Here is a 24,901-nt window from a genome sequence, read left to right as displayed (position 1 = left end):
CCCAAGAGAAGGCACAAGAATCAGAGACCCACTTGTTTATATACTCAAGAATCCTATAAAACCACCAAACTGGAAGCCATAAGATGTACATAAAAGGCCTTGTGTAGACATGTGCATGTCCTGTGCATGCTTCCTCAGCCTCTGAGTTCATAGGAGCTGTGATCATGTTCATTTAGAGGGCCTTGTATTCTTGGTGTCCTCCAACCCCTCTAACTCATAAACTCTCTCTGCCCCCTCTTCCTCAGGGTTCCTCGAGCCCTAAGGGATGGACTTAATAGACACATCCCTTTTAGGGCTGGGTATTCCAAGGTCTCTCACTCTCTGGCTAATGTCTGTCTGTGGGTCTCTGTATTTCTTCCCGTCTGCTACAGGAAGAGGCTTCTCTGGTGGTGGCTAAGCAAGGCACAAATCTATGAGCATGCAGAATATCATTAGAAATCATTTTATTGCTATTTAAAATAATGTTTTTAGAACAGTAGTTTGGTTTTGTCCTAGGTCCCTGGGCTGTCTAATCTCAGGTTCATGGTTACCCAAGCAATGTTGGATACAGGTTCCATGCCTGGAGTAGGCCTTAAGTCAAATTAGACGTTGGTTGCTTACTCCCATAAGCTTTGTGCCACCAATGCACTAGCAAATCTTGCAGGCAGGACACCCCTGTAGATCCAAGGGTTTGTGGCTGGGTGGTAATTCTTCACATTTCCCTTTTGGTAGTATGCAGAGAAATTTCCTGTACCAAAGATACTAGCATGTAGTGGTGAAGGCTCCATGGAGTCACCGAATCAACTTTTCTGTGTCCAATGGGTATTGTCATCAGCAACGGGGCCTTGTTGTCAGTATGTGAAAAGCAACTTACAGTCTTGGCAACAACCTGGGTTGTTGGGGGATTTCGTGGGACCCCTTTGGCCAACAACTCAATTAGATGCAACCCATTCCTAATACTGGAAGCTCCATTTGGTAGCAAGAGATGTCCAGCTGGGCGCTGTCTCCTCTTTATTTGACAACTTCATTTAGGTTAGCTTCATACATGTATGTATTTTAGGAAGTTTCTACTGTATTAGGTTTCCATAGTACTGCTCAAATGGCCCTTAATTTTGCTGTTTCTCCCCATATTCCCTCTCCCATTCCTATCTCTGCCCCCTCCTCCTCAATTGGTCCCCCTGTTCCAATACCCTCCCATATATCCCTATCTATTCTATTTCCCTTTCCTGGGGAGGTCTATCTATTCCTTTCTCTATATGTATACTCTATGGTTCTATGTATTAATAGTTGGTTATCATTGTCTTAACAGCTAATATCCTGAGATAAGCAAATATTTCTCTTTCTGGGTCTCTGTTACCTCACTCAGGATGATTTTTTTCTACTTCTATCCATTTACTTGCAAATTTCACATTTTCACTTTTTTATGGCTGATTAATACTCTATTGTACAAATGTACCACATTTTTTTTTATCCCATTTTCTGTTGAGGGGCAGCTAGGGAGTTTTCAACTTCTGGCTATTATGAATAGTACAACAGTGAACATGGTTGAGCAAGTGTCTCTGTGGTAGCATGAAGTGTCCTTTGGGTATATGCCCACGTGTGGTGTATAGCTGAATGTTAAGGTAGATCAATTCCCATCTTCCTGAAAATCTGCCACACTGATTTCCACAGTGGCTGTACAAGTTTGCACTCCCACCAGCAATAGAGGAGTGTTCTTCTTACTCCACCTCCTAGCCAGGATGAGCTGTGACTTGTTTTATTAATTTTAGCCATTCTGACTGACACAAAATGCAATCTCAAAGTAGTTTTGATTTGCATCTCCCTGATCACAAAGGAGGTTGACCATTTAAGTGTTTCTTAGCCATTTGAGTTCCTTCTTTTGAGAATTCTCTGTTTAGACCGGCACCTCATTTATAATTGGGCTATTTGTTTTCATGATATCTAGTTTTTTGAGTTCTTATATTAGCCCTATGTTGCATGTGTAGTTAGTCTAAAATCTTTTTTCATTCTGTAGGCTGCTGCTTTGTCCAAAGGGCAGTGTCCTTTGCTGGGCAGAAGCTTCTTGGTTTCATAACTCATTAATTGTTGATCTTTCTGCCTGTGCTAATGGTGTTCTGTTTAGAACGTCTTTTTTTGTGCAAATGAGTTCAAGCTTATTGCCTGCTTTTTCTTCTATCAGGTTCAGTGTATTTAGTTTTATGTGGAGATCTTTGGCCCATTGGAGTTGAGTTTTGTGCATGGTGATAAGTGTGGATCTATTTGAATTCCTCTATATGCAGACATCCAGTTTGCTCAGCATCATTTGTTGAAGATGCTGTCTTTTTTTTTCATTGTGTATTTATGGCTTCATTATAAAAAAAAATTAGGTTCCAGAGATTTATTCCTGGTTCTTCATTTTGAGTCCTTTGATCAACGTGTCCGTTTTAGTGTCAAAACCATGCTGTTTTTTACTACTGTAGCTCTGTAGTACAAATTGAAACCAGAGATAGTGAATCCTCCAGCAGCACTTTTATGGATCAGGGATATTTTAGCTATCCTGGGTTTTTTGTGTTTGCATATGAAGCTGAAAATTGCCCTTTCAAGGTCTGTGAAGAATTGTGTTGGAATTTTGGTAGAGATTGCATTGAATCTATAGATTGCTTTTGATAGGATAGCTGATTTTCCTATATTTAATTCTGCCAACCCATGAACATGGGAGATCTTTCCATCCCAGGTCTTCTTCAGTTCCTTTAATGTCTTAAAGTTTTCATTCAAGTCTTTCACGTGGTTGCAGTTATCCCAAGATATTTTGTATTGTTTGAGGCTGTTGTGAAAAGTGCTGTTTCCCTGGTTTCCTTCTCATTCCATTTGTCATTTATATATGGAGGGCTACAGATTTCTGTGAGTTAATTTTGTATCCAGCTACTTTGCTGCAAGTGTTTATCTGTATGTTGAGTGTTTTGATTATTATGTGCCAAGAGGACTTCCTTTTCTGGTCGAATCTGTTTGGTGCTCTGTATGCCAATGTCTTGATAAGCATTTCCTTCAGGTTAGGGATATTTTCTTCTATGATTTTGTTGATAATGTTTTTGTGCCTTTTGTGTTTGTTTCTTTTCCTTCCTCTACAGTGTATAAATATGCTCAGGTAATAACACTATATTAAAATTAAAACATTATGTGTTGATGGATGAATGAGATATTCTCTCATATATTCCCGGTGATCATGTAAACAAATATAGTCTTTACAAATAGAAACCTGGAATTGTGTATCAGGAATCTTTAAAACATCCATAATATTTAACTTGAACTCTATGATGTAGGTCAGGCTTTGGTAGGGTTCTGGGCTCTAGTGGAGGCATATTGTCCTGTCTGTTACTGTGTTTTTACACTGGTGTCTACACACCTGGGTTTGGGAAGATTATAATTCTAGGTGCTGGTATCTGGTCTTGTCTTGTTGGGTGGGTGTTTTGTGCCTTGGTATCTGTTGCCCTCTCTGCTTCTTAAGAAAGTGTGGTGGTTGTGTGTTTCTGGGTAGGAAATTCTTCTGGGATCTTCTAGCTGTGACCACTGGGGTACAGATAGAAATGTAGTTCTACGTATTGGGAACTGACACTTAGAAGTGTGGGTGGGCTAGGTAGGGGGACTGACGGGCATGGTCACAAGACAGAGGAAAGCCAAGTGTCCCACCAGGATCTGTTTAGTCCCCTGGGAATGGGGGCAGAGAGTGAGGAGAGACCTCAACATGTGGTGTGCTACAAAGCAGGGAGTGAGGCTGGGGGATTGCTTTTGGAGGAGCTGAAGGAGAGGTGAAGATGTGCCGTTAGCCTCCCTGCCTCCCTGGCTGGAGTGCACAGTGGGCACTTCACTGAGCTCCCTGGCAGGTCTTTGCAGAGCCTGCTGCCACCTCAGGAGCTGCAGCTGGTGACTGTTAGGCAGACCTGCTTTGGGGCCTCAAAAATGATTTTCTTACACCTGCTTTTGACATTCATCTTTTTGCCCCTCATTTGTCCTCTTGCAGAACTTAGACGTAAAGAAATAAATTACCCTGGTCCCACACAGGAGCATCCAGGCAGTTTTTCCTTTCTGTTGGATCACCAGTGGAAAACAACATATTAAACTTATGAACAGGACCGAGTTTTATTTCATCTCTGCGCTTCTGTGCGGCCCCTCTCTCCCACACGTGTGTTGTTTTATTATCAGGGCTTTCTGGTGCAGAGCTGTGAGTCTAGGTTTCTGGGTGTTTGTGCTTGCGGTGTGGACCCCTGCTTTTAATATTTCCACCTGGGGGTCGGTGGGTTGCTGTCTCTGGTTTTGCATAAACACAAACAAAGCACTCTTAGGAGCCAAGGTTTTGCTCAGTGTGCAGGAACAAGAGAGTGAACATTTGGAAACAGATGGAGATTAAGATTACTGCGACTCACTGCATGCTTCAGACAAATACGTTATATCCAGACTACTCATTCTGTTGAAATATGAAATTCTTGGAAAATTTTTCCCTTTTATTATTTTTTTAATTTAAAAATTCATGTAATATATTTGGATTGTGCTTTCTATGAACTGATATGTTTGCGGAGTGGTACCTGCATCGTGCATGTAATGTGTTCTTAGTAAATAGTTACGTAATTACTTTTTAAACTAAACTGCTTTATGATCAATGTGGCACACAACAGTAAAAGCTTTATGACTTACACATAGTTTCTAATACTTGCATATCACTGCATGTATACACATATCCATACACACACACACACACACACACACACACATGCACGCACACACGCACGCGCGCGCGCACACACACACACACATGCATGCACACACGCATGCACACACTCACATGCTTAATTCTTTTTTTTTCTTTATTAAGAAATTTTCTACTCCTCATGCTATCCACAGGCCCCCCTCATCCCTCCTCCCAACCCCAGCCCTCTTTCCCAAGCCACCCCACATCCCCACATCCCCCAAATCAAGGACTCCCATGGGGAGTCAGCAGAGCCCAACACATTGAGCCTAGGCAGGTCCAAACCCCTTCCCACTGCACCAAGGCTGTGCAAGGTGTCACACCACAGGCACTGGATTCCCAGAAGCCTGCACATGTACCAGGGACAGATCCCAATCCCCCTGCCTGGGTTTCCCCCAAACAGTTCGAGCCAAACTACCATCTTCCATGTCCAGAGGGCCTAGTCCAGTCCCATGGGGGCTCCACATCCACCAGTCCACAGTTCATGGGTTTCCACTAGTGTGGTTAGTCATCTCTGCACATCCTCCCATCATGATCTCGACATCCCTCGCCTGCAGTATCTCTCCTCTCTCTCATCAATTGGATTCCCAGAACTCAACATGCTTAATTCATTATGATTAAGTTACCCAAGAAGATGCTGAGAGTAGGAACTGACAGAGATGGCTTAAGTTGCCCTTTTCAAAGACCATCCAACCCTTCCTGCCACTTCTCCCCTGCCCCTTACTCCTGGCAGCCATTAGTCTGGCTTCTATTCCTAAAGTTTGACAATGCAGAATATTTCATTCATGGAATCAGGTGGGGTATCATCTTTTAGAACTGTCTTTTTATTTTTTAATCCAGCACAATTCCCTGAAGATTCATTCATGCTATTGATTATGACAGTATTTAGCTCTTTTTCATTGCAGAGTAGCAGTCTGTAGTATGTTGGGCCAGTCTGTGTAATCATTCATTAATTAAAGGACTTCTCAGGTGTCTGTATTCTTTGGTTTTTATGAATAGAGAGCTTTGGTAACTGTGTGCAGGCTTTTTATATGAATGAAAGTTTTCATTTCTCTAGAATGAAAAAAGAACAATTACTGGGTTGTGTTAATACTTTTCAGTTAATTCCTTAGGATAAGCAAACTGGTAGTCTTGACCATCTCCCATCCCTTTCAGTCTTGTTTTCTCTAAGGATGAATCATTTTCAAATGTGCCATTCACTCCCAAAGGCTGATATCACCAGTTTCTTCATTCTCTACTTCTTGTGGGACCCAGCAGTGACTTAAAACTTTTTTTTAAAACACTGCAGACGACACTTTTATCATTCTCCTTTGAATTCCCACATCTTCATCTAAAGTTCAGTTGATCCCATCTCCATGTGAATGGGAAGTGGTTTTCCTGTCCTCCAAGCAATCTTCTGTAACCCGGCCATGACTGACCTTTGTTCCTGTAGGACTCGGTCATGATCATGCCTACCTGTGCATGTTTATTACCCTCTTTACAGTGTTAGCTCACTTTCCTCTTTCAGCCTCTTAACACCGACTCCTGATGGGCTGCAGCCCTGGGTACCCAGTGCTGGGTACTGTTACCTACATGGTAACAATGATGAACACAGACAGCACAGACCTAGAAGGAAGGCGAGCGTGGTTCCTGACATCACTTGTCAGCCCACTGCAGGGAAGATAAGTAGAACAAAGCAGCTGCCACTCTGGCGGCCCAGAAGCTGAGAAGGGGTGCCTGCCTTTCAGGCTTCCTGCTTCCCCCCTTCTCCATCTGGACCCCAGTCTGTAAGATTGTGCCACCACATTTAGCATCAATGTCCCCATTACTTATCCCTTTCAAGAAACACCCTCAGAAACCCTCACAAGGTAAAGGTATGCTCGAGTCATTGGTCCAGTCAGATTGGCATCACAATTAGCCATCATAAGCACCCTACACTTTCCTTAAGTATAACTAATGGCCTTGCTTTCTCCCTTCTCTCCTCTCTCCCTCCCCTCTCTCCTCCTTTCTCTTTTTTCCTTCCTTTTCTCCTCCTTCCCTGTTCTTGTATTTCAAGTTTTTTTTTTTTGTTTTTTTTTTTTGCCATGGTTCCCTGGATTTGTCATAGATTCTCAAATAGTACAGCTTCTCCAACAACAAGCTCTTCTTCCCCTTCATCTCTCCTCTCACGTCCCCCCTCATCCCACCTCTTCCTGAGTCCTCCCCCTCATCCCTCCCTCCTCCTCTTAAATGTAAAAACCTAGGATCCCAAATGTCTCATTCTAGGCAGAGGCCTTCAGAAATGTTTCCTAAAGAAGCTTCAATCTTAACCCTGCCCCTAGATCAAGAGATCACAGTATGTGGGGACGGGGCGGGGGGATGAGTATCACAGATAGGAGAACTTTATTATTTTTGGGTGATGGTTTACTTTGCATCATTTCCGTTTTCTGATTCTTTTAAAGACCTTGGTACTTTACTACACCCTTTAAAATGACTCCTTGACCCTTTCTTCCCTGTATCTGTCCTCAGCCATGGTTTCCCATCACTGCACAGATGACCTCTCAGGCAGGTGCTATGTGGCCCTACCGCTGCCCTTAAGCCTCCTTGGACTAGACCGGGTTCAATCTTACTCATACTTGGGGTTGAGAGCCTGGAACAGTGGTGGACAAGTGTTAGCCGTTAACTGCTTTACAGTTGCTGGGAAAAATAAAAGGAGGCTGAGTGAGTGAACCTTTATTCCTCATAGGAGTTACTTGCTAAAAATCTTATAAAAATGAGTTAATGACATTAATCTCGCCTCATTTTCCAGGTAATTTTTGAAGTGGTAACCTCTGGACACCATGGCTACCTTGCTATTGATGAAGTTAAGGTCTTAGGACACCCATGCAGTAAGTATACTTTCCTTTTGAATGTGGGGGTTCATCACTGGGCCACATTTACACCACAGACTGAAAGATGTGGGGGGACACCCGGAAAGAAGCTGTCCTGCCAACAGTTTCCTGATGGGCTCTAGATGTGAGTTCCAGATCTAGCCGCCCCACAGCACACAGCCTGTGTGCAAACGTATATCCTTTGATATCTTCGCAAATGCAGAGCAGGTGTGAGGGACATTTGGATTTCTATTTTCAGTATTAGCACAGGATTAAATGCGGCAGGTTGGCACATTCCATTCCCAAATCGAGTGTGTTTCTATGCCTGTTCCCAAGTTTTTGTCACACAGTTCCAAACAGTATGGACCCAATAGACGTAGGATCTACCCAATATAAAATACCTTCCTTAGCCATCTGTCAGCACCGGGTTTGCCTGTCCCTTCTCTGTATAAATTAGTACTTTAAGAATGTGCAGGAGGGAAGAAAGGGCCTTTATAGAAAGTTAATATGACACTGGGTAGGTGGCTTAGTGGGTAAACTGAGACCAAGGAGGCAGACCACATGTACCACCATGGCAGAGAAGCTGGTTCTGTATCTGCTTACCTTCCCTTGGGAGGTGCCTGCTTGTCTATTAGTCCTGAACCTTTGTGTCCTTGGCCTTCGCTAAAACCTGGACAGGATTATCAGGATGGGTCAAATGCCCACTCCTTTCAATCATTTGATGCAGTTTGGGAAAGTAGTGGTAGCATTTCCACTGTCATAAGATCCAGGCCTGGATTTTTTTTTAAACTAAGAAATCTACTATGCTGGGCAGTGAAACACAACAAATAACCTCTCTCTCTCTCTCTCTCTCTCTCTCTCTCTCTCTCTCTCTCTCTCTCTCTCTCTCTCTGTGTGTGTGTGTGTGTGTGTGTGTGTGTGTGTATGCATGTGGGTATGTGTGTATGCATGTGGGTATGTGTATATGTGTGTGGGTATGTGTATATGCGTGTCTGTGTGTGTGTGTATATGTGTGTATGTATATGTGTGAATGCATAAGTATATGTGTGTATGCATGTGTGTGTACATACATGTGTGAACTATGTATTCATAATATTAGTTTTCGTGACACTATTAGCTTTTCCTTCCATATATTCTAATAAATGTTATTCATCTGTTCCATTTTTTTTCTGTGTTTCTGTCCTGTGATGTCCATGGCAGTTTGTCCACAGAATCGAGTCCATGGATGCCCTAAATGGAGGGAGTCAGCTCTTGACTACTTACAATAATGAGTACAGTTTAAAGGCTTGGTATTAGTAAATGGGGGCAGGGAGGGGCAATGGTATGTACTCAGTAAAAAACTTGTTTGCTCCTGATTGTTTCTGTCCATAGTTGGCTGCATCTGTATATGTACAGTTTGTGGGTTTGGAGCTCTGGTTGTTGTCTTGTTTGGGTTTTTCCCCCCATTTCCACTTACGTTTTTAAGATCAATTGGTAGTGTTCAGTCATAGGAATATATCACAGCCGGCACTTATTTTGAACATTTGGTGCCTCCTCCTCTGTTTTTGTCTATTAAAATTATTGTTGTGGTACAGCATGTGTGTGTCTCCATGAGAAAAATATATGTATGTGTCTAAGAAGCCAAGTTGCTGGAATGTGGGGAGACACAGTGTTAGATTTATCAGCTGCTTCCAAATTGCTGTGAGAAGTATCTGAACCAATTTGCTTCCCACCAATGGTGCGTGGACATTTTATTTCCCCTGTATCCTTTCCCAAGACTGATACTTTCGGAGTTTACATTTTTGGCCATCTGAGCATTGGCAGCCTGCTTTATTTTTAGAATGCCTGGCATGCAAAGAAATTGGCAAGTTGCTACATTTCCTGGGTCTCTGCTGATGGCCCCTGTCCAAACCATGAAAGAATGGTTAGATCCACAGTATTAAAATGCACACACTCGTAGGGAGAGCATTTCTTCAGTTGCCTGAATTAGAATAGATCATTAGACAGTCCACTGTAGCTCTAGAGGGTACCTGTGTGGTCATTATCCCACAAAGGCATCATGACACAGTTGCCTCATTTCATCCCCAGGGCCTTTACTGTCTCTGATGTCTTTTTCTGGTCCTCTGAAGCCAGCCCCGTGTGAAGGTTCACACACACACACCCATCAGCTTGTTCATGACCAAAGCTGCCATTACTTTGGTCACATGTCACATTTGCCTTTTCTTCTGTATCAGCAAGATGGGGGGAAAGGGGAGTTCACAGAGATTCTTCCCACTTTTTTCCCCCCTGAAAAGGTTAAAAAAATTAAAATGAACAAGGCTGTAACTGGTTGAAACATCTGGGCAAATTCAGGAAACAGAATATAATTATCTGAACTGGAACTTGGCCAAGTCCTTACACCATAGCCGCCAGCTTTGGAAAGTGCCCCAGGATCTGCTAACGTGCGTGCTCATGGCTTCTGAGTCACTATGGAAAGGAGGACAGAAAATAACCCAAAAGTTCTGCACACGTACTCAGTGCTGAGCACTCTGATGTGTCCTGCCTTCCTCCATCTTAGAACTAGCTGCCTGTGGACAGATGTTGGGCTTCAGCGGGTCCAGGTGAGATGACCTATGGCCAAGGTTACCCAGGGCATCCTAAGCCTGCATCCTGGGTTTTCCCCTCCTACATAGGGCCTCTGGCTGACATAGGAGCTCCTTGAACGAAGCCTCTGTGCTTCCCACTGGGTTCCAGGCTGTGTGTTTAGCACAGACATAAAGATCCAATACTGAACCTTCTGTGACTGTGTTCCTACATAGATGTGTGGCGGTGTTGTGGTAGTGTGCGTTGCTGTGGAGTCAGCTTCCCATGCCACCAGGGATGCATTTCTGATTCCTCCTCTGAAGGTATGCACACTCATATTTAATTGGCTTTGCCACTTGCTTTATGAGACACAGAATGGAGCAGCAGGCTGGTGGCTGAGGGTTAGCAGGTGATGTATGTTGCAGTGGCCCTGTGAACGAAAAGCTGTAAGTGGGTTTGATTATAGCTCCTTGGTAGTTGTTTCTTCACGTAATCTGTGAGTTTATGGGGGAAATGTACAAATAAAAATTGTAAGGATGAAGACATTTGGTTTGATCTTAAAATAGAAAGCTTTACAGGTAATATTTTGTGAGATTTCTTATCAAGATTGCTAAACAATAATCAATTGTTTTGAAATTTCGATGCACATTGAACTTAGATTTTCAAAGGAGCATTAATATTTCACATTGAAGGATGTTTTCCATGGGGAGGCAGAGTTGCTGAGTCTCACTGACTTCACTGAGTCCTGTTTGGACTCATATGGGTTTATGAGCCAACACAACAGCAGTTTTCCAACAGTAGTTGTTCTCATAGAAGGATGCAGTTGCTCGTAAAATTGATATTAATGTAGTGACAGCAGATGCATGATCAGCCTGAAATGTGGAGATGCTTGTGCGGAATCAGCAGCTGTCTACTTAAGACTCCTTCTCACAAACACAGATAATTCTTGAATTTGGTATGCACACTAAAAACTCATCTTGAATTTGGTTCAGTAATCCCAGTAGGAAAAACTGAGGAGGATGTTGTCAATAAATGTTTCATAAATGTCTCTTTGGTTTAAACACATTATGAGTGTGCATCTTCGACTGTTGTGTGGTACCTCACTTTTTTGTCTGTGACAAGTTCTCACAATGTAGAACAGGCTGTCCCTGAACTCATGATCCTCAGACCTCAGTATTCCCTGTGCTGATTTCATGGGCATATGTTACCAATTAAAACTCTTGGGTATTGCTGTAATCACTTTGTGGTGTTAATGTATGTTTTTATATATCATAAACCACAAATACCTTAACAGATTTATTGACATGTCATTTGCATGCCCTACAAATGCCTCACCAAATGTGTATGCTTGAGTCGTTGGATGGACTTGCATCTCCACTGCACCTGAATTCATGCAGTGGGTTATAGTCACAGCACAGGGACATTGAAAGCATTGCACAAATCTACCTTAGGTCTGTGCATATAAGATGTGTACGAAACATGATTGAATTTCACATTTACCCTTGAATCTCACATCCAAGGCACACCCGATGATATATTGGCAAATACTATATAATCTGACAATATTTGCAATTTGAAAACACTTTGGTCTCAATATTTCAAAGAAGAGATAGTGAACCTACATTATTATGCTTAATTACCCATTTCTCTCACCACCCTTGAATTATTTACAGGGAAATAGTAAATCCAAATAACTAAATCGATGGATTTCTTAGATGTAGGGGGTTCATTTGTGTCCCTTTTGAAGTTCAGAGCCTGCTTGCCAAGTGTGGTGTTTGCCACTGTGGCCTGGGTAGTTCTGGGAGCTTCTGTTTATCAGTGCATCCTTGCTTGTGACGACAGTTATGGGAGAGGCTGGTGCTCTGGTTATTCTGGCTGTCAGGTACACTTCCAGTTTGTTTCAACCTTTGCTATCACATTGAGATGGAAATAAGAGGACTAGGGCCTACTCCTTGCTGCCCCCTCTTCAGTTTGCTCTTTGATCTTGCCAATTACTCTTCTCTGATTTTGTTGCTGGGATTTTGATGCAGGCTTTGAAGAATCAATAGGAATGAGGCATCTCCGAGGAGATCCGTGTCTTCGTCAATGAGAACTCGTGCCTTTGGGATCAAAGGCTGATTGGGGATCAATTAATATTTGAGAACTTCACTCTTTGTGCAAAGCCATGGCGTGCAGCAGGCGGGAGGGAAAGGCAGAGCTGAACCAATCCTGTTTGTTATTCATGGAAGACAGTTTGTAGAGCTCCCGCAGACTTCACAAGGAACTGGTGGAGCATTTTGAAAGGGTACCCAGGAAATAAATGGGCCTATAAATTTAGAGAGAGAGGGAATGTTTCTTTTTGAATATGAGATGGGTTGGAATTTCCATTCTGAAGGAGCTATACCTGGAATTCCAATTACAGTAGTTGGCAAAGTTGGTATTCCAGCTCAGCATGGCTTCTAAACTTAGCTGGACAGAGAACATTTTTTTCTTAGGTTCTTTTCCACTTTGCAAGGATATCAGGTATTTTAAATAGAATTTTTTTTGAGGGCTAAGTGCACAGAATACCTTGCCCAAATCATCTTTTTAAACTCTTTATCACACTCTTTTAAATAAGTATTTAAAAAAGAAAAGATCTCTCTGGGCAGTGGTGGGTCTCACCTTTAATCCCAGCATTTAGGAGGCAGAGGCAGCTGGATCTCTGTGAGTCCGAGGCCAGCCTTATCTACAGGACAGCCTGGCCCTAATACAGAGAAATTCTGTCTCAAAAAAAAAAAAAAAGAATAGAATAGAAAAGATTGTAACATGAATTGCTAAACGGTCTTATTAATATAAGACCATTTAAGATTCCTGCTACAAAAGATCTCTATTTTACAGATAAAAAATTCCACAAAGGCTTGTGTGTAAGAACTTTCCCAATATTTAGAGACAGTAAAGGTTGAAGTGTTGATGCTTGAACACAATGTGCTGAAATTAGAATCATAGTGTGGGATCTACCTTAAACCACTTGCTGGCCGAGCAGTGGTGGAGCACGCCTTTAATCCCAGCACTCGGGAGGCAGAGCCAGGTGGATCTCTGTGAGTTCGAGGCCAGCCTGGGCTACCAAATGAGTCCCAGGAAAGGCGCAAAGCTACATAGAGAAATCCTGTCTCGAAAAAACCAAAAAAACAAAACAAAAAAAAACACTTGCTGGCTGAAGATTGTTCTGGGACCTCCAGTTCAGGACCTGGAGAGTCAGGGATCTCCTGAAACTCTGAAACATGATGCTGCCTTCATGTTTACTGAAAACTATTCTTACAACACCACCAGAAACTTCCTGGAGGAAGCTGTCCTTGGAAATAGAATGTCAACTTCTTTTGTCCTCATCGGCCTGGTGGATGAGTTTCCATCCTGAACCCAGGACATTATCTTTCCTTTGAAATATGTCTTTACCTGGCTCCCACTTGAGGTATAGCTTCACTGAACTACCCAGATGCCGCCTCATCCTCTCTGGCCATCTGTGTTTCAACCATGCCATACTATTTCCTAAGTTAAAGGCAGTTGGTTATTCCAGGAGAAGACACTCGGATCCAATCTGGACCAACATGGATCCTCTGGATCAACATCTTTCTATACAAACATTAGTACACACAGATAGTCTCTAAGAAGCCACATTAGAGTCAAGACAACTCTAAATAGGAAGAGGTAGCTTTCTATCTTAGTGAGGGTTTCATTTGCTGTGAAGAGACACCATGGCCACAGTAACTCTTAGAAAGAAAAAGTTAATTGGGCTGGCTTATGTTTTCAGAGGTTTGGTCCATTATCACCCTGGTAGGAAGCATGGTGCTGAAAAAATAGCCAAGTTCCTACATTTTGGCTTACAGGCAACAGAAAGTGGTCTGTCTCACTGCATGTGGCTTGAGCATATATGAGACCTCAAAGCCTGCCTCCACAGTGACACACTTCCTTCAAAAAGACTACACCTACTTCAAAAAGACCACACCTCCAAATAGTGCTACTCCCTTTGGGCGCCATTTTCTTTCAAACTGCCACGCTTCCTGTGCAACAAACCTTTATTAAGGGAAGAGGCAACAAACAAAAGCCTGGGGTCAAACAGTCCCATCTTTGCTCTCCAGATTACATGTGTAAGTGTGTCCTAAGAAACAGTGCTGGCTCCACCTATCAGTAGATCACAATGAGCAATGAGCTCTGTTGCTCCTAGTTCAGGCAGGAGTTGTTGACAACATGGCCCTTTAAAAGCATTCTTCCCAAATGTCCTTAATCAGTGTGGATGAAGACAGCTAGAGCGTCACCTGTGGAAATAACTAGAAGGCTGCTACTCGAATGTTTTATTATTATTAGGGGGTTAGCAGACAGAGCAAAGTGCAGGGTTCATCACTTTCTCGAAGAGACTACAAAAGGTAACAGTGTTCAGGAAGGGACGCCAAGAAAAGCACTCTCAGATCCTGCTGGTGGAAATGTAAATTGGTGTGAGCTCAGTAGAAAGGAGTTTGATATCTCTGTCTGATTTTAAAATGAGTTGGCTTTGTTTGTTTGTTTGTTTGTTTTTTGTCTTAGCCATTTAATTCCTAAAAATGTAACATAAAGAAAAATGAAAAGTCTATGTGAGAATTTAATGATGATTGCTTCCGTTGGCCTTCCGCATACTAGAAAGAAACACAAGTGTGCACAGGTACAGGAGTGCTGCCCTACACCTGTCCATCTCTGGGGTGGAGACCAGCGGCTCCTCATATCTAGTGACATTTGGGGTTGGATAACTCTTGGTCATGGTGACTGCCCTGACCTCTCAGGACATCTAGTAGCTTCTTTGTCCTCTGCCCACTAAAAGCCAGTAACACCACCACCACACCAACATGACAGTCAGAGTATGTCCAGGCGGTATCAAGTGTCTTGGGAACAGCATCACCCCCTGTTTGGGAATCAATGATAAGTAATAAGCAGATGTACAAATAGTTTTACATGGACGTCTCATAAGGAAAATTACTGACGGTATCTTGTTAGCATTTCCAGAAGTGTAAGAGTGTCGTGAAAAAGGCAAGAGGATAATGATTGTCATCAAGTTTGAGGATGTAAAGATTGTATAATGACAAGAGACAAGTGTGCTTCTGTGTGGAAGAAACTCCTACTTGGGCTCTGGGAGGTATGGCTGCAGAACATAGACACATAGGAGGGCACTACTACTAGATGCTGAGGCTCTTCCTGTTTTGGTTCAGTAGGGTATACGTACATACATACACGCATAAGTACATATATTTGTATGTTCTTTGCTTGTTTAGACAACCTCAGCATCTAGCCCAGGCTGCTTCACACTTATGATTATCTTTCCTTAGCCTTCCATGTGCTGAGAATACAGATTGTCACCAACATGGCCAGCTAAGTGGAATATTCTTTTAACCTATATCTACCCTATCAACCTTCCTTCCCACTCTGTACCACGTAAACAGAATGCCCTGGGATGTCGTTTTGTATCATCTTAACTAATGTATGGAGGTGATTATATTTCACTGTGACCCCCTGTGAATCAGAGTTTAATTTTCTAACCAACAGTTCAGAATGCTGCTGTGTTTCCTCAACAGGTCCCAGGACGTTCTCCATTTAAAACAACCAAATTTGCAGAAATATATGCACATCTCAAAAGTTACTTATTAGAAATAAAATAATATATAATTTAAAATGAAACTTATTTATTTTAATGTTTCTTTTAAAATATTTTCACATAGTTGAGAATGTGAAACATACTTTTTAAAATCACATGTTGTAGAGAGAAAAAAGCAACATTCCATTATCTTGAAACTTGTAATATATTAGTCATACTGGAAGGAGAAATGGGTGAACAGCCTAGGTAAGAAATTTCAGACAGTTATTTCAGAGATGGAGGAAAGGAAATTATTTTTCAAACATCTCCTACACATGCTATCATAGTTTGACAAAGAACATGTTTTGAGTAGCCCACTCTTGCTCTTGTGGAATGACCCATGAGATGTGCGGAAAGGAATTAGTCAGTAGGATTTTTGTCCAAGATGCTATAAATTAAGTATATCTTAGATGAGATGTCTGTAGTTTGCACTTCAGGGGTGCTGTAAGTAATGGATGGGCTGCAGATCTGTGTCTCATGACTCTACTAGGAAAGGCATGGTTAGGAAGGCATGAGGCAGCCCTCTTCTGCATCTTGGTACTGTAGGAGAGAAGGGATGCACAGGGCTACCGTGCATTCCGTCTTTAGTGGACTCTTCAGTGGAGAGAGTTTAGTAGTCGTATGTAAGGAAAACCAGAAGAATTTGGAGATATTTGGCAGCCTGGGGGAGAAGGATCTAGAGAAGTGAGAAACAGGACAGGCAGAAAGGAGGAGGGATGAAGATAAGGTACCATGAGTGAAAGGGACCCCTCCCCTTAGCTCTTAGTACTGATTCGGTTCCCTTCATAGTCCAGGATAAACAAAACATGCGATTAATCCTGTAATCTGTAAAATGCCTGCTTTTTAATAGATGATTACTTAAAAGATGAAGCAACTCCATTTCTGTCTAATTCTTTATTATGAACACAATAAAGGTTTTTTTTTTTTAATACAAAGAAAAGCAGTGAGGACTTCACATCTGTGTACTGCTAATGTCCTAGTTTATCTTAGCATACATTTGTGAATAAATCCTGTCAAATCAAGACAAAATCATTTCCACAAATATCATTTGTAATTTCACATATCCATTTCAGGGTTTCAGGATAAGAGCCCCTTTTTCCTGCCCTTCACAAAGTATTTCCTTTAAAGCATTCTATCTTAGGATAGAATTAGTCTCTTTTTGCTAACAAAACACACTTTTTTCTCCCTGAAGAATTTCTTTCAAAGTTGTTTCACTTCATCTACTATTCCTGCATATGTATGTAATAGTTATGACATTTAGCCATTAGTAATTCTTATTTTACACTGATAGCTAAATAATAAACATAAATAATAACTGGTTATTAAATGTTATATGTCATAATTTAAATTATATATAATTTGTATTTATATAATATATAAATTAAACAGTAAAAAATGAAAAGAATAATGTTAGTATATGTCAGCATTCCATATGCTAATGAATTTTATAAATACACCATTTTTGTACCCTGGAACCATGCATGTTCATAGTAAAAAAAAAAAAAGCAATTATGTACTAAAAGAATGTGCTTATTAACACATACAGATATATTTAATATCCTTGGGGAAATAAGAAACCAAAAATTTAGACCCAAATACTTCATTTTACTTAGAAATGATCCAGATTGCAAGTTACCAAGAAGATTCTGAAAGCTACATTAGGCAAATTTATAAGAAATAATTCTTGAAATATAAGTTGTCAGAATGACTTGCTAATTTAAATCGTCTATTTTTATCATCTTAAATGTCTATCAAATATAACATCAGTTTATTTGACTAATAAAACAAAGTAGAATTCTACCTACTTTAATCATACTCAATGCTGCTAATTGATTAAGTTTTATTTATTAATTTGTAGTTTTACAACTTAACCAACAGTTTTAAACCAGTCTCATTTACTGAACATCTAAGTCACCTTGAATGAATAAACACCTGAATGACTTTGAACATTTAAATTCCTATCTAGGAACTGACAACTCCCAGTACTATGATGAAGTTCCTTTGTTAATTTGGTGATGCCATCTAGAGGTAGGGGGCAGTCACATGTACATTAAATCTATAGGTATTTATATGCTTAAATAGACAGATGCAAATAGAGATCCTACAGCACTGTTTTAAGTTTTTCTCCGTGAATCATGTTTAAACACACACACACACACACACACACACACACACACAAAACTACTAAGTGTGTGTGTGTGTGTGTGTGTGTGTGTGTGTGTGTGTGTGTAAAAGTGTAAAAGTTGATTCTTGCCTTTGTTTCATTTTATATTTTTATCTAAAAATTGTTTCTGGCAGATAAAGAAATTGCTACTTGCTCAATATAAAGACTAAAGTTTTGACCAATTTTCTCTGATGTTACATGTGCTCTTTTGCAAATGCGAGCTCAATTTTGTTTCTAATTAGCCTTTTATTTTCTAGCCTCAGACAGTTGAGTTTGGGAGCATCTCTGAGTCCACTGAGAGCCTCTGAGGCAGGAGGGGAGGGCTTTGCTTTTACCAGAGCATGGAGGGCACAGTGAAGAGAGAGGTTTGGGGAGGAGCCACTTTGAGATGTTTGAATTTTCTGGAAGAAATTATTGAGAATCTAAATGCTCCTTAGTCAATCACATCAGCAAGAGCAGCTGTATACAGAATTGATGTGTAGTGAATGGGTGTAGTCAGCAAGGACAGGAGAAGGCACTATTCAGTCAGCTGAGAACTTCCCAAGAAAGGGATACAGAAAGAAGCCTGGACTTCAGTCCAGGCCAAGATTCTCACAGCCCAGAAATGCCCTCCAAAGGAGCAGACTAAGGAGTGACTTGGTTGTAGGGAGCATGTGTTACCCTATTCGTGTTCACCCCAGTGTGCAAAAGTGTCCCTAGAGGCTCCAAAGAAACTGAAGTCCTTGCCATAAAGATAGCCCAGGGAAATGAAAGGACCCAGGCAACCAAACAGAGTACAACAAAGACAGTTGAGGCAGGGTGGGACATTGTGCAAAAGATCCTTTTTTTTTTTTTTAGTCTTGATTGAACCCCTTGGGACCTGGCAATATTTGGTAGGATGCTGCTCACAGATAGGATGCTTACGTGTTCTAGTTTCCTTTTGTTGCTATACAAAACAATCTACCCAAAGTCATATGGAAGAAAAGGGTTTATTTCATCTACTTCCAGGTCACGGTCATTCTTTGAGGGAAGTCAGGACAGGAATCTGAAGGCAGGAATGCATGCTATTCTGTGCAGCATTAACCTTCAACCAAGGAACTCTTCGCAGCCGAGGAAGTGTGGCAGGAAGCAGAGGGGTTGTTTACTAGCTTGTTCTCTATCTAGCCAAATCATTGGCTCATGCTTAAATAGATTTCTGATTAGTGCAGAACCACCTGCCTAGGAATGATGCTGCCCATAGTGAGCATACATATAAAATACACACACATATAAAACTCTAGAGATGGCCGGGCAGTGGTGGCGCACGCCTTTAATCCCAGCACTCAGGAGGCAGAGCCAGGCGGATCTCTGTGAGTTCGAGGCCAGCCTGGGCTACCAAGTGAGTTCCAGGAAAGGCACAAAGCTGCATAGAGAAACCCTGTCTTGAAAAAACAAAAATAAATAAATAAATAAATAAATAAATAAATAAATAAATAAATAAAACTCTAGAGAGTTATATGTGTGCTTTCCTCACATTGGATGCCAGCCATTGCTTTCCATTGCCCCTAGTCTTCTCTGTGCCCAGTTTTTCCTTTGCAAACTGGAAAGGTCTGCTTTTCAAAAAGCAAACACACCTGTTCTCCATGTAGCAGCTGTGCCCAGGTGTGTCTGTCATTCTTTGAACATACCTAGAACATCACCTTGGTGTGACTCCAGATAACTTGGTCTGTAGGCCAGAGCTGACCACTTAGGGAACAGGACAGTGGCTCCTGCATTCCCTGGCTGCATGCCTCTGAGTAGTATATTATAATCTCAGGGCATCTTCACAGGAGCACCTGAACCTATCTAGAAGTAGACAGCTGGCTGAAGTGTTTCCATATTTTTTTGTAGAAAAGAATCCCACTCAAGGCTAATTTATAGATATTCTAGTATAGACCTTTATAGGTTCCCTGCATCTAAGACCAGATAATGATGATGATGATAATGATGATGATTACTGTTATTATTATTTGGAGAGTATCTGCTGTATTCTCGGTTGTTAGTTATATAGTGGCAGAAGACAGAGACTAGCAGACCCATCTGCTCTGGAAGGCAAAGTTTCTGTGTTCTGCTGAGTGACATCTTCCCATCGGAGGATCCCAAGAAGGCTGGACAGAAGGAAAGCTGCATCGTGACTTAGAAAAGAGAATTTTAGAAGCAGTTTTAGAAGGGATGAGAAAGGATGACCATAAAAGAGAGTGGAAACTGCCCCTTGCTGCTGGGCGATGAATCCAAGGGAGGAGGGGAAGGGAAGGCTGGGAGACTGGTTGGCACCTGAGAAGCACTTGCTTTAGTGGAGAGGGCCTGAAGATTTCTCCCTGGGTTGATGAGGGGTGAGGTGCTCTAAAAGGGTTGCCACTCTTGGGATGTTGACACGAAGTGGGTTTAGCAGCCCTTCCAGAGGAGTCTGGACTGTATGCTTTTTCATACATTTCTGCCTAAGAGTCACAGGAAGGCTGAACTGCTGGGACCAGGTACAAAAGAATCAGGTGATAGAGCTAAGAACCGACCTTGGTCCAAATCCACTGGGGACAGAGGGTCCAACATACTATGATTTTCTCATCTGTGTGCTGATGCCCACATGGCTAGGGATGATGAACTTCAGACTGTTTTATAGGTGAAATGAATATTTGGGGATATTTTCCAGTCTAGTTAGCGAGGGTCGCACTGAAATGGATTTGCATGTTGAATATCCTTTACCCAAACCACTTAAAAGCAAGCATGTGTTGGAATATTTTAAAGATTTTAGAATATCTTTGTATATGCATCATCTTGGCAATGAGTGTAAATGTAGATTCATTCACATTTTATGTATCACTCATATGTATAAACTGAAGGTAGTTTCATGTTTGGGTTCTTGGTGCTCGTGTGCTTGGCTTATAGCTTGTCCCATAAGTTGTACAATTTTCTAACTTTTATATGATGTTTGCTCTTAAAAATATTTTAGATTTTTCAGATAGACTGGGATGCTAACTTGATCCTCCCTCCCTCCCTCTCTCTCTCTCTCTCTCTCTCTCTCTCTCTCTCTCTCTCTCTCACACACACACACACACACACACACACACACAGAGTGTGTTTGGGAGTGTATGTGTGTGTGTGTGTGTAATTGTGTGTGTGTGTGTGTGTGAGTGTGTGTGTATTTGGGAGTATATGTGAGTGTAGGAGTATTGTGTCAGTGTATTATGAGTGTGTGTGTGTGTGTGTGTGTGTGTGTGTGTGTGTGTGTGTGTGTTTGTCTGGTGAGAAACAGCAGTAATCAATGTCTTTCATAAGAAAAAAGCTTCTCATTTCCAATGTAGTCCTTCTAATTTATTCAGACCTCACTAGTCTTCCCAATATTTATTAATATTGGGGTCCTCTGGTATAAATAAGCCTAAAATAATTGATATCATTTTTATGTAATAAAAAACAGTAGAGTCAAAGTTGAGATGCAAAGGGTGGGAGAGAAGAATTCTTTGGTAGAAGTTGAAATCTCAAAGAAACAGCCCTGAGGGTTACATGCCTGTGGTTTTATTAATGCAAATAACATTAATTGAATTTAGTGATGGCGTCACACGTCTGCCGTGTGGGGGACAGTAACACCAAGCTCACTGCTCTTGCTACCATGGTCACTGAAAGTCCAAAGATGAGCTGGAGACTGGTGCGGCTTTGTGGAAGGAACAGCATCACTGGAATTCCAGGCAGAGGCTCCACCCTGTGTGGGCAGGGGACCCCTAAGACAGACAGAGAAGGTGTGAAGGCCAGAAGGGTTTATGTGGTGTAGAGAGCTGGCCTGGCCTTTGGAAATGGAAGTCCGTGCCAGTCAGAGACCCACAAGTCTCCCCATACCCACACCAGAGAAAATGGCCACCTCATAGAACCTATGTGAGTGTTCTCCCGAGAAGACCCTGGCACATAAATTTTAAGGGCAACCCTTTTAATCAAAGATAGTGGGGTTTTCCAGAGCCTCTGGAACAAGGCAGAGAAGACATTTGGCTTAGGGAAGTTTTTCAGAGGTCTTCAAAGACCAAAGAATTATGTTATTCTTGAGTAAGGAGTAATTTGATTGCATCAGTGAAACAGTTCTTAGAATTGTAAGTTAATAAATTAATCCTGAGCATCAGTGGTCCTTCCTTGCCCTGCTCTGTGAGGAGCCATTTAGAACATTTCGCATACTAAGCATTGTGAACACAGTGAATTATTGCTGGCCTCCAACTAATAATGAGTTTTTCCTGTGCTACTGGTATTAAAATTCATTGTTCCTTGTTTGCAAAGCACTTCCAACTCTAATTCTGTTCTGCTTGGGCTCATATGGGTGTCAGTTTACAGTCGCTGGGTCCCCAGACTAGGACACCATCTTCAAAACAGTCTGTACACAGCCCGAAGACCCCGGCGGCGAGAGGATACTTGAGGGCATAATGAATGGATTCTGGTTATTATCTGGTCTTAGCTGCCCCAACCTACAAAATGCTATATTACCAGTCCCTTTCTGCTCCAGCCCCTATTCCCATCTGTGATTTTGTCGGAACAATAGGAGAAGTTTCCTAACAAACTTTGCATGGCATCCAAGTCCTGCCTAACTCTAGTTCCTTGACACATGATTTAAGTGTGATGTGGAAATTAGGGAATATTCCTCAGACTGAGCAGAACCATCCTTTCTGGACACAGCTGTCCCATATTGACAAGTGCCTCAGGAGACAGTCCTGTATGGCCTTTGGAATCCTTTGGATTTCTTGAATGAGAAATAAGGATTAGTGAAACTTGTCCAGTTTGGGCAAGCCCAGCATCACCCCCAGAGTCTGTCTATTGGGACTGTATTTTTGGTAACTGGGAAATAGTGCAGAGGGAATGTTGCATACCAATTAGTGGTATTAAAATATATATTATGCACAGCTCTGTATGGGGGCTTCAAAGTCTCCTTGACAACATCATTTAACTTCTTACTGTTCTTTTCACATTGCAAGTATAAATATCTAATATGTTTTTGTTCAAAACATCAATTAGGCATCAGCATAATCTTTATTAATACAGATTTGTTATTACAAGGAGACCGCTGAGCTGCGGTAATTTGCACAGCAGGAACAATGAAATATCTTCTCTCTTGATTCTATCCCGGAATGCCAGGCTCCCCCCACCTCTCTCCCTCTCTCTCTCTCTTCCTCTCTCTGTCACTGCCTCTCCCTCTTTCTCTCTCTCTCTCTCTCTCTCATCACAAAGAACACACACCAAAAACCTTCCATGATGCCCTTTACAATAACAGAGAAGTCTTTAAAGTCTTTATAAGCACAAACAATCTTTTCTCCCATGACGAACACAGCGGAAAGGGCCCACTAAGTGTATCTACTCCTGACGAGTGGGTAGGTGTTCTAGTTGCGGGTCCCACTTTTAATTTCTTGATTTCTTTTCTCTATGTAGCTAGAACTCCCCACTTCCTGCGGATTCAGAACGTGGAGGTGAATGCCGGCCAGTTCGCTACCTTCCAGTGCAGCGCCATAGGCAGGACCGTGGCTGGGGACCGGCTCTGGCTGCAGGTATGTGTACCAGCTTTCCCTGTCCCGACAGACAGCAGGACAGCCACATCATCCTGGGGGAGAGACGACTGGAGACACCAAGGCAGTCACTGTTCTAGAGCATCCTGTCCACATCACAGTTAGATATTCAGGTTTCCAACCTCAGCTAGGCCATTTCTTTACTAGTCTTTTTGGAATTTCTCTGTTTCCCATTGCTTTTTCCTGATGATCTCCTTTGACAGATTTTTGTCAAATTAGATTTAGCAAAGAACCTTAAATTGTAAACTACAACGCTTCTCTCTCGTCTTCCACTGAAGAAAAACAAGCCGAATATTCTCACTCCAGTCTCTCTGCCCCACCCCCACCCCCCACACACACAGCAAGAGAGAGAGAAGGAAGAGTTTGCTTTTGCGGTCCTTTCTGTAAACAGCACTTTCAAACAGCTCGCCTTAGTTTCAAGCATTTAAGTTATGTGTGTATATGTATGTTCATATAACCCTGGCCCATCTGTGCCCTGCAGTCCTTCAGGTCCTGCTCTGTACATTCTGTGTGATGATGCACAGTCCCTTGAACCTGTGCCCACTCTGAGGAGTTCTGGTACATCGAGTAATGTCAGTGACCTTCTCTTCTGCACAGAATGCCACTCCCTTCCTTAGACTTGGGGATATTTTTTTTTTGGAGGGGGGGTGTTCTTCTCCCTGATGACCTGCAGTCAGGCTGCATCTTGTTCCTTTTAAGTATTAATCTACGGGCTGCTCCTCTCAACTCTTTTAGAATACCTTTTCCCCTTTCTTTCCTTCTCTTATTCTCTGGGGAGTTTCAGTGCCAGGATCAAGTGAGGGTCCTTGTGCATGCCAGACTGGCACTCCCCCAAGAGACACAGCCCCAGGCGTTTACATTTTTATTTTATCATTTTATTTATAATTTTGAGTTTGCTACCAAGCTGAAGTACTCTGTTTGAACCCTTCCGTATCCACTGTCTCACGATAGGCAGCTACCACGGTCTTGTCTCCCTTCTCCCATCTGTCCCATCCCCGCCTCTTGCCATACTTTGCATTTCTGCCAGGGCATGGTATCTGTGAGGTGTCACATTTATATGACTTTTAAATCCTTTATCCCTTTTAATCACCATGTTTTAGCTGGTTGTTTGTGTTGCTCTGTTTTCTGGAGGGAGTAGAAAGTAGCTGAACGTCAATGGTAGGCGGTGAACGTCAGGTGGGAATGTGTTCTGAGGATGAAGCGTCTCATGGCCACTGCACAGAGCATGCCTGACCCTTCTGTCTGATGACCTTGTTCTCCTGTATCCTGGCCCTTGTCCAAGACCTTTGTGCCAGGAAGGAGGGATGGGCACAGAACTTTGGAATCACACGTTCTCAATCCATCCTTACTTTTTCCTTGGTTTCTGAAAGTTTTGTAATCACTACCCTAAAAGCTTTTTGTAGCATGTGAAGACTGACGTAAGCGTTTAACTTTTTCTTTTCTTTTATCCCATGTCTCAGTTCTTGTAAATGATCATGCTTGGGGTATAGGCTTGCTGCCTGAGTGGGTGGATGTTTGTGTTAATGAGAT

The 24,901-nt window shown here is 42.0% G+C and overlaps 1 protein-coding gene across 1 annotated transcript in view; it reads left to right on the top strand.

The window, feature by feature from the left end:
• Ptprm (protein tyrosine phosphatase receptor type M) overlaps positions 1 to 24,901 on the top strand; it is a 968,046-nt gene that overhangs the window by 466,596 nt on the left and 476,549 nt on the right. Inside the window, exons 4-5 of the mRNA XM_037210182.1 lie at positions 7,467 to 7,545; positions 23,238 to 23,353. Coding sequence (XP_037066077.1) covers positions 7,467 to 7,545; positions 23,238 to 23,353 — 195 coding nt within the window. The remainder of the gene's footprint in view (positions 1 to 7,466; positions 7,546 to 23,237; positions 23,354 to 24,901) is intronic.

The sequence above is a fragment of the Peromyscus leucopus genome, chromosome 13 (assembly GCF_004664715.2).
Source record: "Peromyscus leucopus breed LL Stock chromosome 13, UCI_PerLeu_2.1, whole genome shotgun sequence".
In the NCBI taxonomy this organism is placed as follows: Eukaryota; Metazoa; Chordata; class Mammalia; order Rodentia; family Cricetidae; genus Peromyscus; species Peromyscus leucopus.
Note: the sequence above shows the minus strand (reverse complement) of the source record. Positions and strands in the feature narration are given on the sequence as shown.